At 39.5% G+C, this 18,292-nt stretch overlaps 1 protein-coding gene across 3 annotated transcripts in view; it reads right to left on the bottom strand.

Moving 5' to 3' along the window:
- aebp1a (AE binding protein 1a) overlaps nucleotides 1–17,970 on the bottom strand; it is a 75,367-nt gene extending 57,397 nt beyond the window's left edge. The window contains exon 1 of one of the 3 annotated variants that reach the window (XM_039768609.1): nucleotides 17,898–17,970. Coding sequence is in view for 2 of the 3 variants with exons in the window: in XM_039768607.1 (XP_039624541.1) it covers nucleotides 16,614–16,887 (274 nt within the window). In the remaining variant the exon portion in view is untranslated. Of the gene's footprint in view, nucleotides 1–16,613; nucleotides 17,768–17,893 lie in introns of those variants that run through there. The other 2 variants (XM_039768608.1, XM_039768607.1) reach the window with 2 other exon arrangements.
- Nucleotides 17,971–18,292: the final 322 nt, after the last annotated feature.

The raw sequence follows: 18,292 nt of genomic DNA, 5'->3' as shown, positions 1-18,292 counted from the left end.
GGTCATTGTCCTGCAGGAAGATTAATCTTCACAAAAGTTCTAAAAATGTCAGAGTTAGTTGAGTTTTCTCCAAGATTTCTGTTTTCTTTAATACATGTATTTTGTCTTTTACATCCCCAGATCTTTAAGGTCCAATGAATTGAACCACCTCTGCTCCAGGATGCTGTGACCACCATAGCTCACAGTAAGAAAGGCTTCCTCAAGATGCCTGAGCCAAAAATCTTGCTTATCATTGACAATAAAAAGTCACAACAATATGCCTCATATAACATCAGCAAAGCAAAGAAGCTCAGGGACAACTTATGATGTCTTGGAAAAGGTTATATTATTTGTTGACATCACTGGGCATGCTTGTATGAAGAGCAAGAAAGTTTATAGTCTAAGGAGTCCAAATAATCAAATCAATGCCAAGAACCCTCAAGATGACATTTCTTATTGAGAATATTGATGAAGTTCAATCCGTGTCCCAAGAAACAAAACTTCTACAAGTGAGCAGTAGAAAGCATGCTGCACCACAGCCTGGGATGTCAATGGCACTGTGACAAAGCACAAGATCTTATGCTGTGTCACACACTTTCGAGTAGGAGGCAGCTAAAGGGCCTGAGATAGTGGTAATTCCACCCCCGACCAGGGGATGGTGGGGGTGCTAACTGTCTTTCTCAGTTACTTGCAGACCATTCCGGGGAATCCCACCAGGTTCCGGCACCTTCGATGATGTCACTTCTGGTTCCGGGCCCAGAGGCGATGTCACTTCCGGTTCAGCCCCAGAAATGATGTCACTTTCGGTCCCAACAGCATCACTTCCGGTTCCAGCCCTAAAGATGACGCCACTTTCTCAACAGGCTTTTAAAGCCGCCATCTTGACTGTCTGTGATCAGTTCTGTTTTGGACTTTTTGGTCATGTGAACATCTCTGTTCAATTATAACAATTTTAGTAGCCAGGATACAATATATGGGTGGCTGCCCCAAACTTTTATCATGTCTTTTGGCATTATTTGTCACAGTGCTGTAGTCGGCAGGATGGGTTCCCTGAAGAAACCGGGACCAGGACAAAGATCTAACTAGGTGGGAAAGTACCGAGACTGAGTTCCTGGGTGGGGAGTTCATTCAGGGTTCAGGAACGACTTGGGACATGTTTTGCTTCCATATAGTAACTCCGGGCTGGTAATTAACCAAAGGGAGAGTGTGGAAGAGACATACAAATGTAGGCTGGTTTCTGGGGATGAAACGAAAAGGGCTTCTTATGTTCTCTCTGAGGAGAGAGCTGAGCTGCCCATTGGGATTAAGATCCCAGCTAAAGATGGGCTGTCCCCAGACCAGAAGGCAAGTAAAATGAAACTGTGGGAATTTGATCCAGAGGGGTTGATCCAGGGGCAAGCTATGGCCCTGTGGGAACAGGTGGCATTATGGCTACGGCCAACTGAGCTAACCTCTGACCAGATAGTGCAGCAAGTAGCCTGCTACTTATTATTACAGTGCCTCCACAGAAACTTTTCTCAGCCGGTGTGGGGAACTTTACATTTAATTAATGAATTAGTAAGGCTTATAAAACCAGCCAGCCTTGAAATGTAGGAGAGCAGAATGGTCCTCTAGTGGATTCTCAAGAGGTTATGTCCTAATACGTAAGTCTCTTCCACATAAACCAGAGCCTGTTCCAGAGTGTCTGAGCTGCTGGCATGCAATCAGCCCAGGTGCAAGGAGGAATGCAGGTGGAAGGGGAAAGGCGGTTTATGCTCACTTAAAAACCTCCTGAAGGTGTCACATAAGGGACCTGTAATCATTAATGGTTATAAACTTGAAGCCTTGTTTGACTCCAGCAGCAACATTTCCATTGTTGATTGCCTATATATCCTACTGCAACAATGGATTAAAATAAAGACCAGTATTACATGTGTACATGGTGAAACCTGCAAATACAAAACCGCCCTATGTTTCGTTAGTCAGGGGGGATCGCTGAAAAAATTTCCTATAGTGATCCTCCCCAATCCAGCTTTTCCAGTAATTCTGGGGCAGGACCGTTCAAAGCTTAGGCCTAGTGATAGACGGAAATGAACAGTCTCAAGCTGTCTCCATGCCGTGTAATCAGTTGGCGGAGAGAGGTATGGAAGCCCACGAGGATGATGGGGAAACTCCTGGGGCCTCATGTATAAACGGTGCATACGCACAAAAATGTTGCGTAAGAGCATTTCCATGTTCAAATCACGATGTATAAAACCTAAATTTGTTGTAAAGCCACGCACATTTCCATGGTAGCTCATATCCTGTCATATGCAAGTTCTCTGCTCGGTTTTGCAGACTGGCGGCACCCAGCGTCAAAGCAGTGCTACTGTTCCTGTGTGGTTTCCCTTTCTTTTTTAGATCCACATCCCTGATGCGGCTTTATAAATACATTGAAATTAACCGCATATTGTTTATTAGTTTAATGCATCTAATTGTAATTAACCTGTAACAATATAATGGTCCACAGAATGGTCAAACTATTCCAAATACCATAACTGCTTTAGTGGTACTCTCACTGCACCTCGGATCCCACATTGGATCATCTTTTTCCATATTACTCTCACTGTATACTCTCGGAGTATTTATATCACTGTATCTGAGTGTGAATCACAGTTGTACAGCAGCTGATCAGAATGAGAGTTATCGGTATACAGAACATTAGAACAATCTAGACGAGAACAGGCCATTCAGCCCAACAAAGCTCGCCAGTCCTATCCACTTGTTTCCTCCAAGAAAACATCAAGTTGAGTTTTGAAAGTCCCTAACGTCTTACTGTCAACCACACTACTTGGTAGCTTATTCCAAGTGTCTATCGTTCTTTGTGTAAAGAAAAACTTCCTAATGTTTGTGCGAAATTTAACAAGTTTCCAACTGTGTCCCCGTGTTCTGGATGAGCTCATTTTAAAATACAAATCTCGATCCACTGTACTAATTCCCTTCATAATTTTAAACACTTCAATCATGTCACCTCTTAATCTTCGTTTGCTTAAACTGTAAAGGCTCAGCTCTTTTAATCTTTCCTCATAATTCAACCCCTGTAGACCTGGAATCAGCCTAGTCGCTCTTCTCTGGACCATTTCTAGTGCTGCTATGTCCTTTTTGTAGCCTGGAGACCAAAACTGCACACAGTACTCAAGATGAGGCCTCACCAGTGCATTATAAAGGTTGAGCATAACCTCCTTGGACTTGTACTCCACATTCTGTTAGCCTTCTTAATGGCTTCTAAACACTGTTGGGAAGTTGATAGCTTAGAGTCCACTATGACTCCTAAATCCTTCTCATAAGGTGTACTTTCGATTTTCCGACCGCCCATTGTGTATTCAAACCTAATATTTTTACTTCCTATGTGTAATACTTTACATTTACTGACATTAAATTTCATCTGCCACAAATCTGCCCAAGCCTGTATGCTATCCAAGTCCTTCTGTAATGATATAACGGATTCCAAATTATCTGCTAATCCACCTATCTTGGTATCATCTGCAAACTTAACCAGCTTGTTACTTATATTCCTATCTAAATCATTTATATATATTAAAAATAGCAGCGGCCCTAGCACTGACCCCTGTGGAACACCACTTTTAACATCGGCCAGTTCTGATGAGGTTCCTCGCACCATCACCCTCTGCTTCCTGTGTTTGAGCCAATTCTGCACCCATCTAAAAACATCACCCTGAACTCCCACTTCTTTTAACTTGATGCCCAACCTCTAATGTGGCACCTTATCAAATGCTTTCTGAAAGTCCAGATAAATAATATCATAAGCTGCACTTTGATCGTATGCTTTTGTTGTCTCCTCATAGAATTCCAGCATGTTAGTAAAACACGACCTCCCTCTTCTGAACCCATGCTGACTGTTCAGAATAACTCCTGTCTTTGCCATGTGTTGCTCAATCTTATCCTTAATAATTCCTTCCATTAATTTTCCTGTGATGCTTGTTAAGCTTACTGGCCTATAGTTGCTTGGATCTGCCCTGTCACCCTTTTTATATAATGGGATGATATTTGCCATTTTCCAGTCCTTTGGAATCTCTCCAGTGCACAGTGACTTCCTAAAGCATCAAGCACACGCTGCTTCAGCCATGCTGTCTATTGAACTGCTCTCATATGACAAACGCTTGAGAGCCTCTCCTGTACTGACCTCGCAGTTCAGAAACAGTTTCATCCCAAGAACTCTAAACACACTTAATCAGTCCATCAAGTGCTCCTTGTAGAACTGCTTGTACTTATTAGTACAATCACCTCACTGTAAACTTGCACTAGTTATAATATTGCACAACCTGAGCCACTTTATAAAGCGCATATTTACATATGATGATGATATCATTTTGAAGATGAAATGCAGCAAAATATGTTTACTATATTATACAGATAAAACTTAACTTTAACTAAACGGTGCCGTGAGCCGCTGGCACTCCGTTCACGGATTGTTCCTGCCTCGCGCTGTATTCTTGCTGGTACTGACGCGACACTGGAAGGATAGATGGATAGAATAATTAAACATGTACTACGAAGATATTTCGATGTTCCTTAAAAGTTTTGAAGAATCGGCGTTTTACGCTTACAGATGGCTTAACGTCTATTAAAGAGCTGATTGTGTGGCGATTGGGTATTTGGAGAAAGAAAAATAAGGACAGGAATTGGAGGTTAGTACGTTTGAAAGAGGCAATACAGCTACAATAAAGTATTTCATCGAAGGTAGCACACAGTGCAGCAAGCATGTGTGAACAATCACTGCGCCACCGTGTTCTCATGTTTAATAACATGCTTTAACTCCTATCATCATGAAAATGATATCACGTATACATCTCAATATTTTAATTATTCAGCGAGCTGTAATATCACGAATGTAATGGATTCTGTTTCCTGTCGGAGGAAGAGAAAGCCCGGAAGCACATAGTAATTCACACACATAGAGCACATAGAAGATTAAATACAAAACAAAGCATTTAACGTGCTACTTTAGTTACGATGGGATTGAGAAACTAGTAAATTAAATGATTTTAAGATTAAATTTATAATGTTCTACTTTAATGACAAAATAAACTACGTGATTAAAGTGGAAATTTAGAGATTAAAGTTGACATTTTATGCTTTTTCCCCACTGTGTGCCTCTTTTTTTCTCTGTACCCTAATAAGCTTTTATATGACACTCAGACGGTGGGCTATGACTCGCCTTTTCACGGTGACTTTGATATCTGACAATTTCTTTTTTATTTCGGGCACTGTGCGACTTTGTGAACATGAGCTTTCGAGTTTCCCCGACACGCTAAGTCACTGTTTAAACCAACAAATGGTTGGACTTTTTTTGCCTCCACTTGGTATTCGCTGAAATTCTTCTATTTTCCCTCTTGCTTTTGCCATTGCCTTTTCACAAAAGGCTGAGCTTAAGGGCTATTTATATTGATTTGCATATTCAAAGAGGTGTAATTCTGGGAGGAGTTGGGGCGGGACAGCAGGTGCGTGCACGTGCGTTACTTTTCATGCTGACTAGGATTTATGTAGCGGAAGAACGTGGAAGTTGGTGTACACACAGATTTATGCATCTGGATTTTTTTGTGCATAAGCACATTTCCACTTTCATCCGTACGCCATGTTATAGTGTGAATTCTACACAGCGTTATACATGAGGCTCCTGGTCTGTCGCAAGCAAACACGTCATCCACCCGTGCCTCGACCAGTTGGGAGGAATCTCTGCCCTTTGAGGTCCGGCTGGATCCTCTCTCCAAAATACACTTTCAGTTTAGAGAAAGGCCAGCTTCTGTCAACAAGGAGCAGTGGAACAATGACTCCCTAAAATTTGCAAAAAATGCAGTGGCTCTAGTCAATGGCCAACACACACAACAGCCTATACCACAGGGACCTCACTTTGTAATAGAAAATGATCTATTATATCAGGTCACAGAGTATTAGGGGGAGGTCTGGAAACTGCTGTTAATTCTACTAACTTACTGGCAGCAGGTTTGTGAGTTAGCACATGCCCACCTCCTTGAAGGCCACTTAGGCTCCAGCAAAACATTAGAGTGGATCAAGCTCCAATTTTATTGGCCGGGAATTAACGAGGAGGTTCACCATTTTTGTAATTCTTGTCCAGAATGTCAATTGCGGCAAATACCTAGTAGGTACTATGCTCCTCTCATTCCACTTCCCTTAATTGATGTCCCCTGCGAAAGAATTGGGGTCGATATAGTAGGACCCTGGTTAGGACACAAATAAATATTAGTACTCATAGATTATGTGACCCAATACCCGGAAGCTGTTCCTTTATGCTCAGCTGCATCTAAGGCAATCGCACGAGAATTGGTGGGGGTTTTTGCTGATCAATTCCTTCCTCTCGTTCTCTTTGCCTATCGGGAGGTCCCACAAGCCTCTACAGGGTTCTCACCATTTGATTCGTTATACAGATGACAGCCCTGGGTGATATTACATATTTTGAAAGAATGCTGGAAAGAAGAGACTCTTCCCTCTACAAATATATTGGAATATATCACGCAATTCCGCAATAGATTTGAAAAGATCTGACCTATTCTAAAAAGTCATATGGAAGAAGGGAAATCAGTACAGGCCTGCTATTGTGACCATGGCACAATGCTCTGAGAATTCCATCTGGTAGATCGCGTCATGGTATTAGATCCCACCTCCCATTCAAAACTACTCGCCCATTGGTAAGGTCATTATGAAATTAAGGAGAGGAAAGGACTTGTTGACTATTTGGTGAAACAATCCAATTGTTGACCAAGTGAGCAGATTTATCATGTGAACTTGCTGAAGCCGTGGAAGGAGAGGGATCCTGATCAGCCTTTCTCATTCTTTGCTCATGCAGACATCCTTAATTTCGGCAAGGATTTAACTATTAGACAGAGGCGGGACCTGGAATCAGCTATCCTGTCTGTCGCGGAGGTGGTAAGTGAAAATCCTGGAAGGACCTCTCTGATTGCAGACGACATAGTGACTGAGCTGGTGGTTATAGTCTGAGAGCATCCCTATAGATTTCCTGAGGCAAAGAAAGCAGGTGGAATTGGAAATCAAGCGAATGCTGGAACTAGAAGTGACAGGGGAAAGTTGTAGTTCCTAGTCTAGTCCAATTGTCTTCGTTAGTAAGCCTGATGGAAGTTGGAGATTTTGCAATGACTTCCGTCAGCATAACCAGGTCTCCCAATTTTACCTCCTCGAAAGGCTTGGCCAAGCAAAATTTCTGACCACGCTTGACATTACAAGGTACAGACAGATTCCTTTAATGGATTCCACAAAGGTCAAAGCCGTGTTTAGCACCCCTAGCTGACACTGGCAGTATCATGTCCTTCCATTCGGGTTACACGTGGCTACTGTGACTTTCCAATGTCTGGTGGACAAAGTGCTCCACCCCCGTAATGCGTATAGTGCTGCCTACCTGGATGCCGTTGTCATCTATTCCAGCACAAGGAAGGAACACATACAGCAGGTCATAGTGGTATTGCGGATACTAGGAGAAGCCGGGCTTTGTATCAATCCAAAGATGCCAAATAATAGTGTTCAAAAATAGATGCCAATTTAAAATGATCCTGTCCGCAAAACCAAGCAGCAAGTCCAAGCATTTCTCGGATTTGCCGGGTACTAGAGAGCTCCTAACAATCTGGTATGGACTGACAAGACAGACGCTGCATTTTGTGACTTGAAACAGGCTCTTACTTCAGCACCAATTTTAAAAGCTCCTGATTTTTCTCTCCCTTTTTTCTCCAGACAGACGCTTCAGGCACACGCTTGGGGGCCATGCTGAGCCAAATTGTTGATGGTGTTGAACACCCCGTTATGTACCTAAGTTGGAAACTGTTGGATGTTGAGACCATGTATGCTGCAGTGGAAAGGGAAGCACTCGTGATAACACAGTTGAGGTACTACCTCTTGGGCCAGGAGTTCACTCTGATGACAGACCATGACTCTTTACAGTGGATGGCCCATCACAAGGAGTCAAATCCAGGGGTCATTAGGTAGTTTCTTGACCTTCAACCGTACAAGTTTTCGCTAATTCATCATAAGGGTTCTCTCCTGCCCACTATCTCTCGGTGCAGGATGCCCGACCTGATGGCTCTGGGCTGAGGCGGGGCCTTGTTACACACGTACGAGTTGGAGGCAGCTAAAGGGCCTGAGTAATGGTAATTTCACCTACAACCAGGGGGTGGCGGGGTGTGCTAACTGTCTTTCTCAGTTACTTGCAGACCATTCCCGGGATGACATCACTTTTGATTTTCTGGCCCCACAGAAATAATGTCACTTCCAGTCCCGGTAATAGAGATGATATCACTTCCTGTCCCCAACAACATCACTTACGGTTCCAGCCCCAAAGATGACGTCACTTCCACAACTGGCCTTTAAAGCCGCCATCTTGACTGTCTGTGATCAGTTCTGTTTTGGACTCAGTCGTGTGAACATCTTTGTTCAATTTTTGCAATTTAAAAGCCAGGATACAATATACGGGTGGCTGCCCCTAACCTTTATCATGTCTTTTGGCATCATTTGTCACAGCTGATAGTTAGTTGCTGATAGTGACTTTTGGCCACTTAACAAGTAATGCTAATGTAGTACCAGCTGAGGTTTACACCTTTTGCGACATTACAAGTAAGCATCTGATTTTGGAAATGCAGTTCAGATCATCTGAGTAACTTTTCTGAGCATTCACAGTTCTAAGTTAACATTTTTAGTACTGATAAATTTTGATGGGCCACTGACCCCATCATTTTCATCACCAGAATATTCACCTCTCTTGCTATTGAAGTTACCATCTGCATGTGTTGCACTGTTTTCAGTGCTACTTGTTTTTACTAAATCTTTATCATTTCAGCTGCCCATCTTCCTCTAACATATTTGGTTGTTTTTTTTACGCAGTCATTTTCTTAATTAAGATGATTTGTCTCTCTCCCATTTGTAATTTTGCTCTTCTTTGTGCACTTTGTCATTGCAGATTTGACCAGATAAAGTTGTTCATTGGCTTCAAGCAAAAGAGTGCATGAGTTTAATTAAAATTAAAACAAAAGAGACAAAGAGAGCCTTTCTCGCTGTTTTTTTGTGAATCCTAAAATTCATAACTAGTGCTTACCCATGATGGCATGCACGTGTGATGTGGTGTGGTAATGCAATCATGTGCGTTTTTAAGTTCAGAACTACACTCTGTATGTATTATTTATATGAGCCATTATATTAGAATGTTTGAGAATGTTGTTACATTCATTTCATTTTTGCGTTTCTGCATTTTCTCACCCCACCCTTCTACTGGCTCTGCCACTTTATCAGACGAAATAATACCCAACTGTAGGACTATAGGACTTACTTACGTACTTATTTATAGGTATGTAACTCAGGTTCCACACCCTTATGACACAGGTGTTTTTTTTTTTTTGCACCAGAGTCAATTTAGAGATGTCATAGAAACATTAAAACATTTTCGTTTGTTATTAATAATTAATTTAGGAGAATATTTATTTTAACGCAGTCATCCTTGTATCAAAGTCAGGGCAGAGGTATATATGAGTGTTCACTGCTATGGTAGGCACCTGGCCTATGATTTGTTCCAGCCTTCCTGTCAAAATAGGCTGTGGCTCTTCACATCTCTAAAACTGGATGAAGCAGGCATGGAAATTTACAGGTGGATGGAGCATTTTGCTTTCACTTTGACAGTTTGTTCTGTGTTGATAATTTATAAAAATAATCCAAATTAAATATAATTTCAGAATTTAACATAATAAAAAATGAAGAAGTTCAAAGAAAGTGAATACTCACTATGGCCGCTGACGATGTAAACAAATCATTTCATAATGAGGCTCAGGGTTACAATGCACACACCACACATAAAAAGTGTAATAAAGGGAAAGTTTTTTTAGCCTACATTGACTCACCCTGACCTGACCCAGCTACTTTGTAACGTTTTGTTTGCGAAACTGAATTGGCCACTTTTTTTGTATCTTTTTCACTAAAATTATTTATACATCTTCCATATTACACTTTTCTTACATGGTTTATTATCGGTTAGGACATGATGGTTTTAGACCAGCTTGACACTTGTAATGTTTAAGGTTCAAATTATTCCATACTACACCACAGTCAAATATTCGGAAGCCTAAAAATTTCACTGCTCATAAAATTGGAAAATATTGCTCCATGAAACAGGGTTATCTTTTCACTTTTTTTTTACAATTTCAAAATGCTTAATAAATATCAATGGAATAAATTACCAGTAATGATAAGCTTGGTGTCATCATGTACGTACAGCAACGCTGTTTCCAGGTGTTAAAGACAACTTCAGATTAGAATGTGGAAGAATACTGGAAACAATTTTTGAGTTCACATTCGCACCACATTTTTTCTATAAAGAGTTTACAGCTATGCATACTCATCCACTCATTGCATATCACGTTGGTGTAATAGCTGTTGAAGTTACTTCACAGAATCATGAGAGTAAGTTCAGATCCTGAATTGGTTATGTCTGTGTAGTGTGTGCATGAATGTGCCCTGCAGTGGACAGACTATCACAACACAACATAAACTCCAAGTGTAAGGCAGCAGGAATCCAGAAGGCATGAGTGACCTAGAGAAATTCCAAGGAGAGAAATTTGTTTTTACTTTATAAAGAGTTGTGAAAACAAGGTTTTTCAAGGAATTATCAGACGCGCTTATTGATAATATCCTTGACATAGTAAACTCATCATTAGATACGGGGGTTTTCCCAGACTGTCTTAAGACTGCTGTAGTTAAACCCCTACTCAAGAAAAATAATCTTGACCCCTCTGCTTCTGAAAATTTTAGACCCATCTCTAACCTGCCCTTCTTAAGTAAAATTCTAGAGAAGGCAGTAATTATGAAGTTAAACGACCACTTAAGTAAACATGCTATTCTAGATAAATTTCAGTCAGGTTTTAGAACTAATCACAGTACAGAAACTGCACTTGTTAAAGTAGTAAATGACTTGCGATTAAATGCAGACAGAGGCCATTTATCTGTTCTCATCCTCCTCGATCTGAGTGCCGCATTTGATACCATTGATCACAATATTCTTAGAAATCGCCTTAGTCAATGGGTGGGCCTCTCTGGCAATGTCCTAAATTGGTTTGAATCCTACCTGGCAGGGAGAAAATTCTTTGTTAGTTGTGGTAATCACAACTCAAAGACACATGATATCCGATATGGTGTTCCACAAGGCTCTATCCTAGGTCCGCTTCTTTTCTCAATCTATATGCTCCCGTTAGGTCAGATTATCTCAAGTTACAACGTGAGCTACCACAGCTATGCTGATGACACACAGCTGTACTTATCAGTAGCACCTGATGACCCCGACTCTTTCGATACACTAACACAATGTCTTACTGGTATTTCTGAGTGGATGAATAGTAATTTTCTAAAGTTAAATAAAGAGAAAACTGAAATTGTATTGATTGGCAAAACGGATTCAGTGAGGTTATCAGAAATAAACTTGACGCATTAGGATTAGAAGTTAAGACGGAAGTAAAAAACTTAGGGGTAACCGTTGACTGTAAACTGAATTTTAAATCACATATTCATCAGACCACTAGGAAAGCATTTTTTCACTTAAGAAATATAGCAAAAGTTAGACCTCTTATATCATTGAAAGATGCTGAGAAATTAATTCACGCTTTTGTTTTTAGTCGATTAGATTACTGTAACGCACTGCTCTCGGGACTACCCAAAAAAGACATAAATCATTTGCAACGAGTGCAGAATGCAGCTGCTAGAATCCTAACTAGGAAAAGAAAATCCGAACACATTTCTCCTGTTTTGATGTCGCTACACTGGTTACCTGTGTCTTTCAGAATTGACTTTAAAATTCTGCTTATAGTTTACAAAGCCTTAAATAATCTCGCTCCATCTTATATATCGGAATGTCTGACACCCTATATTTCAAATCGTAATCTTAGATCATCAAATGAGTGTCTCCTTAGAATTCCAAAAGCTAAACTTAAAAGAAGTGGTGAGGCGGCCTTCTGCTGTTATGCATCTAAAATCTGGAATAGCCTGCCGATAGGAATTCGCCATGCTAATACAGTGGAGCACTTTAAAAAACTGCTAAAAACACACTACTTTAACATGGCCTTTTTATAACTTCACTTTATCTTAATCCTGATACTCTATATGTTCAATTCATCATAATAACTATTCATGGTGGCTCTAAAATCCGTACTGACCCCAACTCTCTCTTCTGTTTCTTTTTCTGGTTTCTCTGTGGTGGCGGCCTGCGCCACCACCAACCTACTCAAAGCACCATGGTGCCCCAGCATTGATGGACTAAAAGCCAGAAGTCCACATGATCATCATCATCATCATCATCATCATCATCATCATCATCATCATCAAATCCTTCTGTGAAAACCATAAATACAAAGAGGACTGTTTCATTTATGTTAGGTAGATTGCCCAGAGGGGACTGGGCGGTCTTATGGCCTGGAATCCCTGCAGATTTTATTTTTTTCTCCGCCGTCTGGAGTTTTTTGTTTTTCTGTCCCCTGGCCATTGGACCTTACTCTTATTCTATGTTAATTAATGTTGACTTATTTTATTTTCTTACTGTGTCTCTTATTTTTCTATTCTTCATTATGTAAAGCACTTTGAGCTACATTTTTTTGTATGAAAATGTGCTATATAAATAAATGTTGTTGTTGTTGTTGTTGTTGTTGTTGTCTTTTTGTATCCTGGTTGGGCCTGCAGGAAATCCGATGAACAATTCCTTTAGTCTCTTAATTTCAATGTCATAGATATCTTTTAACTAGTGCAGAGACTGGCAGACAGCTGTAAAGAGTTACTAAAAGATGAGGATAAAGGAACAAGAAAGCAGGACCAGCCTTAGCAGGAAATGAAGAAATCAAGTAAGGCGTCATGCTCATAATCTGTCCAGAAAAGAAAATATCTGCTGGGCCTACTTAGAGAAGGTCAGAAACAACCTTGTCTCACATTTTTATGGGGGTCACATCTGCCTTAGAAAGGAAAGCAGCCCATTTGGAGTGTAAACATTTTTGGCAACCTCAGGTCTCCTTTTGTAACTAATTTTCTGTTGAACTGACAGCATTAACAGCAGTGTTTCTTAAGGTAACCGTCTGGAAGTAGCTTTGCTGTTCACCCTCTGTTATTTGCACGCTGTGTCTGAGGTTCCTTGGCTTTTCCTTATGTGAAGTTAGTACGAAAACATTCAGGTGACACAGTGGTCTTTAACTGCATGAATCATAATGCCTCCCAATGTCAGATATAATATTTCTACCATAGAGGTCTCTTGAGAGTAATGTTAGTCAGTTAGGGTCATAAACTGAGTCAAAGCTGGGAAATAAACCAGCAACTTTATAGTTTTATACAATAACTTTTCAAAGTATAACCCATTTCAAGGCACAAGTATAGTTGTATCTAGCTAAAGCATTAGTAGGTGACAATACATCTTCAAAGTTACCCAGAGAGTCAATGATGGGGAAGGTCCTAACAACATAAAGATTTTAGTGTAGTCATATGCTGAAATGGATTACGGTCCAATTGTTTCCCTATTACTACAAATATTGCATTTGGCAGATGACATGGCTGACTCATAATCACATCATAAATCAGTGTTGGGGAAGAAAGTAGCATTCTTAATATGCTGCTATAGTATATTTCCAAACTGAATTTCACTACAACATGCTGCACAGATGTAGTGTCAGAAACTTTAAGCAGGGTCAAATTGTATATAAGAAACAGTTTTATTGTTCCTAGTGTTTGTTTTTTAGCCTTTTGTTTCTATCTCTCAGCACTGGAGTGGCTTAATTGTTTGCTGTTGATTAAAATTGTATATTACTGGAATTTACTTGCAGTTTGTAGAGATACATATAAACCTTTGTGTGTGTGTATGCTCACCCTTGGATGGACTGGTGCCCTGTCCAGGGTTTGTTCCTGCCTTGCGCCTTATGCTATCTGAAAGAGGCTCCAGCCCAACACACCCTGACCTTTGTCTGGATTAAGTGGGTTAGAAAATGGCATGATATGGCATGACATAGCCTTACAGGTTGAACATCTGGTAAGTGACATGACTCACTGAATGTGGTACAGTGAGTCAGTGGCGGAGACTGAAGCAACAGCATTTTGCCTTAAATCAATGCCAAAATGCCTATAGGCCACCAATAATTTTTATTTGAAAAAGTAATAAATGATTAAACTTATACAATATAAGAACTAAAATTTAAACTCACCAAAGTGCACTGATCAGAGAAACGTAATCCATAATATTCAGCACAATGCAAGAACATAATGCTTTGATATTTATGACATGGTTTTATATTCTGACTTTTTTCATCTTCTGCCAACACTGAATGTGGGACTTTTTTTCTCAGTATGTTGCACTCAACTGTAAATTACTGTTACTGCACCGGAAAGCAGTCAAAGATTGCAGTGAAAATTGAATGGCTGAAGGGAAAGTTCATTTTTGAATTTCTAGTAATGCCAACAAACAGCTGCATTGCGTGCAAAGGAACAATGACCTCCCTCATATTTCCAGTGGTCAATTCCTCACCCAACAGTAAGATGACAGATTTACACAATCTAGGAAACCCTAAAAACAAATTGACAAGACTCCAAAGCAAGAAACTAAATGATGTATCCTAAAGTCCACATTTAAGTCTGAGAAATTTAGAAGCCATATCTACACTCACATTCTCTCACTGAAACTACAGGTGGCTATTTCAAGAGAACAGGGGGCAGAGCAGTATGAGAAAGTTCAACATATGCAAAAAGGACTAAAAGCATATATTTTAACATATATAATTTTAATTATATAAAAAGCACATATAATTTTAATAGAGTTTATAATTATCCGAAATGTATTCATTTGACAAGGGGCACTAGACACTGTTTTGAACATCATGTCCCCACAGATCAGTGTAGTTGGCAGGACTAACACTATAGACCTCTGTGTGAAGAAATCCTTTAGAAGAGTGAAGGGCAGTAGCCAATGCTGTGCTAACCAGACTAACCTAACCTTGATCTACCTGAAAATAGATTGTGTTCTCACTTGTTTTTCATACATATGTATGATTTAAATAAATTTAATAGTTCCAATATAGCTATTATGAATTGGCAAAGCTTTTTTTTTCTATGTTTATTTTTGTAAAATTTACTTGTCTCACCAAATTTATGGGTTTTGATGTATGGAAAATTAGATTCTTTTATCCATCTTCACTTTGAGTTTTATGACTTTTTATTACATCACAGTATCATTTTGTTTTACACACACTGACATTTTAGAGCATTTTTATTTATAGCTGCTTGCCTAGTTCTTAACTACAGAAATTCAGAAGTCAGAATGCTTTATGTGACTAGTTTTGTGCACTTGCATGTTGTCCAAGATTATGGACTGAAAATAAAAACGTTTTTTATCTCAACATTGTTATAGTAATACATAAGAAGTCATTTTTCGGTATATCTTTGAAAATAGCTAGACCTTAACTTTAACAACAATTTTTGTCTCACCCATCTCCTGTTTCCTTAGAAAGGTTATCTCTGCTCTATCTCTATCTATACCAAAACAATAACAAATTAGTTTATCTTATAGAAATTATTCATTAATCAATTGAGCAACATCAACTAGAAGCCATTGCTGCTTAATGAGAACCAGGCTTATAGGATAATGCTGTTGCCAGTGTTCCTTGCCATCTTCAAACCTCAATCAGCTTGCTTCTGGATACTGTATGAGGGCTACTGTTAATAATATTGCTTGAAACTTGAAACGTGTGAATGTGAACTGGAAATAATGGTACTTCAGATGCATGTTCAAGTGGTACAGGTTAATTTAGGTTAGGCTACTTTATACCTTTGATCTACGTGACAGAATTAAAAACTTTACAGAGTCTTAGATACACAAGTATCTACACACATGGATGTAAAATACACATTACTGCTCATTTTCATAAATATTTTATTAAAGTGGAACAATTCTAAATACTGGTTTGATCAAAAATTATTTATGAACATACCTTACAAATACTCCATATTGGTGTGTATTTATGATGCGTCAATATACACAGATAAACAAATGTTCAAATGCATACATTTCAGTTTACATCAACACAAATTCTCTAACATACAAGACTGATAAACTGAAAGCTGCAGCTTTGACAGTTCCTTGGAGCATTTTTCTTTCTTTTGACTTATCCATTATTTTCTCAAGTAATTGTAAGAATTGATTTAAAAGTTCTTGACCCCTCTGACATACAGGTTAATGAAAGATGCCCTCCCCACCACTCCATCCTAATAGATCTGTATTAAAGCACTACCTGTAAAGAAGCTGCTATGCTGCAGGCAACAAGAAAGCATTGACCTCAACAATCTAAGAACATCAGACTGTCAGGCAATACATTTCACTCATCACTGTGGACTATTTTATTACTGCTTTTAACCTGCTGTATCACCTGTTTCAAATAATTACTTATTTATTTTTTGTTTGTTTGTATGGAGCTATTGGCATATTTGACTCCAAACTGCAAAAATATACATTTTTGTCTTCCATGTTCATTTTAAAAGCATTGTCAAACTTATTTTAAAACTAGTATTTTATAACCGAGAATTCAAGTGAGTGACTCACATTACTTTGTCAAATGGAGAGAAATTCTGCTCCTTACCTTCTGCATTTTCAACCACTGACTTTTTGGATTTGGCTTTCACCTTCAATTTTTTCTTAGTGTCAGAAATTTCTTCAGGCAATAAGCCAGCTGGATCTTCTCTAGTCTCTTCATGTCTTTTAGAAATTGCCCTTCTGCCTTGAAGAAGACTTTGCTGAACATCGCTAACATCCTCCTCCAAAGCCAATGCCTTAGAGCTGCTGGGGACAACCCATAAAAGTAGGCAGACTGCTACAAGGAATGTGCAGGTGTACGCCACCATTTTTCCATCCATCTTTGCTTACAGTTTCTTTTTCTAAAACAACTGGGTGTTTTGAATTAATGTGTAAGAAAAACAATTAACTGTATCACAGTTTGTATGAAACTTTATAAAGTAAATTTTTTTTTAAAAAGTTGCATTTCATAAAAGGTACAATTCTAAATAATCAGGTTTAACATGACCAGTTGCGTTTGCTACACAAAATAAAGCACAGCAAAAGAATAAATGAATGATACTTTAAATCATCATTTACTTTAGTTTACACCGTTTTACTTTCGAGTGCCCAGCTCTGACGGTATTCATCTAAAATCTGAATCCTCCGTATCACTCGTCGACAAAACTAAAGAACCGAAATATCTGGTAAAATTGGAGAGACGTCTTTGCTTGAGTTTGTCCATTCAACGGAAAATATAAAAAGTAACGGAATGACGATAATTTAAAGGTTATGCGCCACTGATTTCCTGGCAAATGTGAAATGGAAAACGCTGGAATGATATAATCCTGAGGGTCCGGCACATTCAATCCACAGATTGTCTTTAAAACTAACAAAAACGTTGGGTTGCACTATTCCCACACAGCGGAGGAGGTAGGGGGAAGGGGACAGACTGTAAAAATCCACCAGTGAAATTAGTGCCGAGTGCTGCTCTGAAGAAGAGGCGGACGGGTTGCTATCCGCAGAGAAAGACACAGCGGAGCTGCACACAATGTATCTATTAAGCGGATTCGAAAGGAAAATTACATTTCCCCCCAGCGAAGCTTCAAAAAGTTTGAGGAGAGGGAAAAAAAATTAATAAAACCTCCAGTTGAGTGAAGACGTTTATGGGAAGTGCTCGGGAGCTGATAAGGCTGTCGTGTCGGGTTTCTCCGCTCTCTCTCCAACTCTTGTCTGTGCAAACTTGACAGCTGCTCTCATTTCTTATAAAACGTGGAAGAAACCTGAAGCCCGCCCCCCATATTTTCAAGCACTGCAGAAACAACAATAATAATAACCAAAAAAAAATGTGTGCATTTGGCTTCTTACCAACCATGTAAATCAATGGAATACGTCGACTTAAACTTGGCTGCGTTGGTGCGCGAAAGTTCAGGCTCTCCAAACAGCAGAGGAGTGTGCAGTTATTCTGAATGAACATCAGATACCTAGAATATAAACAAGATTGCTCACAGCCACTACCCCTACCCCCCAACACAACCCCAGGGTTGTAAAGAGAGTGCCTATTGTTTACCCCATAAAAATTAATGGATGGTAGCCATTCGGATTTGCAAAAACGAGGAAAGGACACATACCTTTATATCTCCACTTCTCAAATGATAAAGGATGTTCACCTGCACATCCCAAGGATAATAATGTTCACTTAAGCCTCCAACAATAAAGGGATGTGCACATCCACTTGCCTGAAAGGATAAAGAAGGATTTACATTT

The sequence above is a fragment of the Polypterus senegalus genome, chromosome 11 (genome assembly GCF_016835505.1).
Source record: "Polypterus senegalus isolate Bchr_013 chromosome 11, ASM1683550v1, whole genome shotgun sequence".
Taxonomy (NCBI): Eukaryota; Metazoa; Chordata; class Cladistia; order Polypteriformes; family Polypteridae; genus Polypterus; species Polypterus senegalus.
This window is presented reverse-complemented; position numbering and strand designations above follow the sequence as displayed.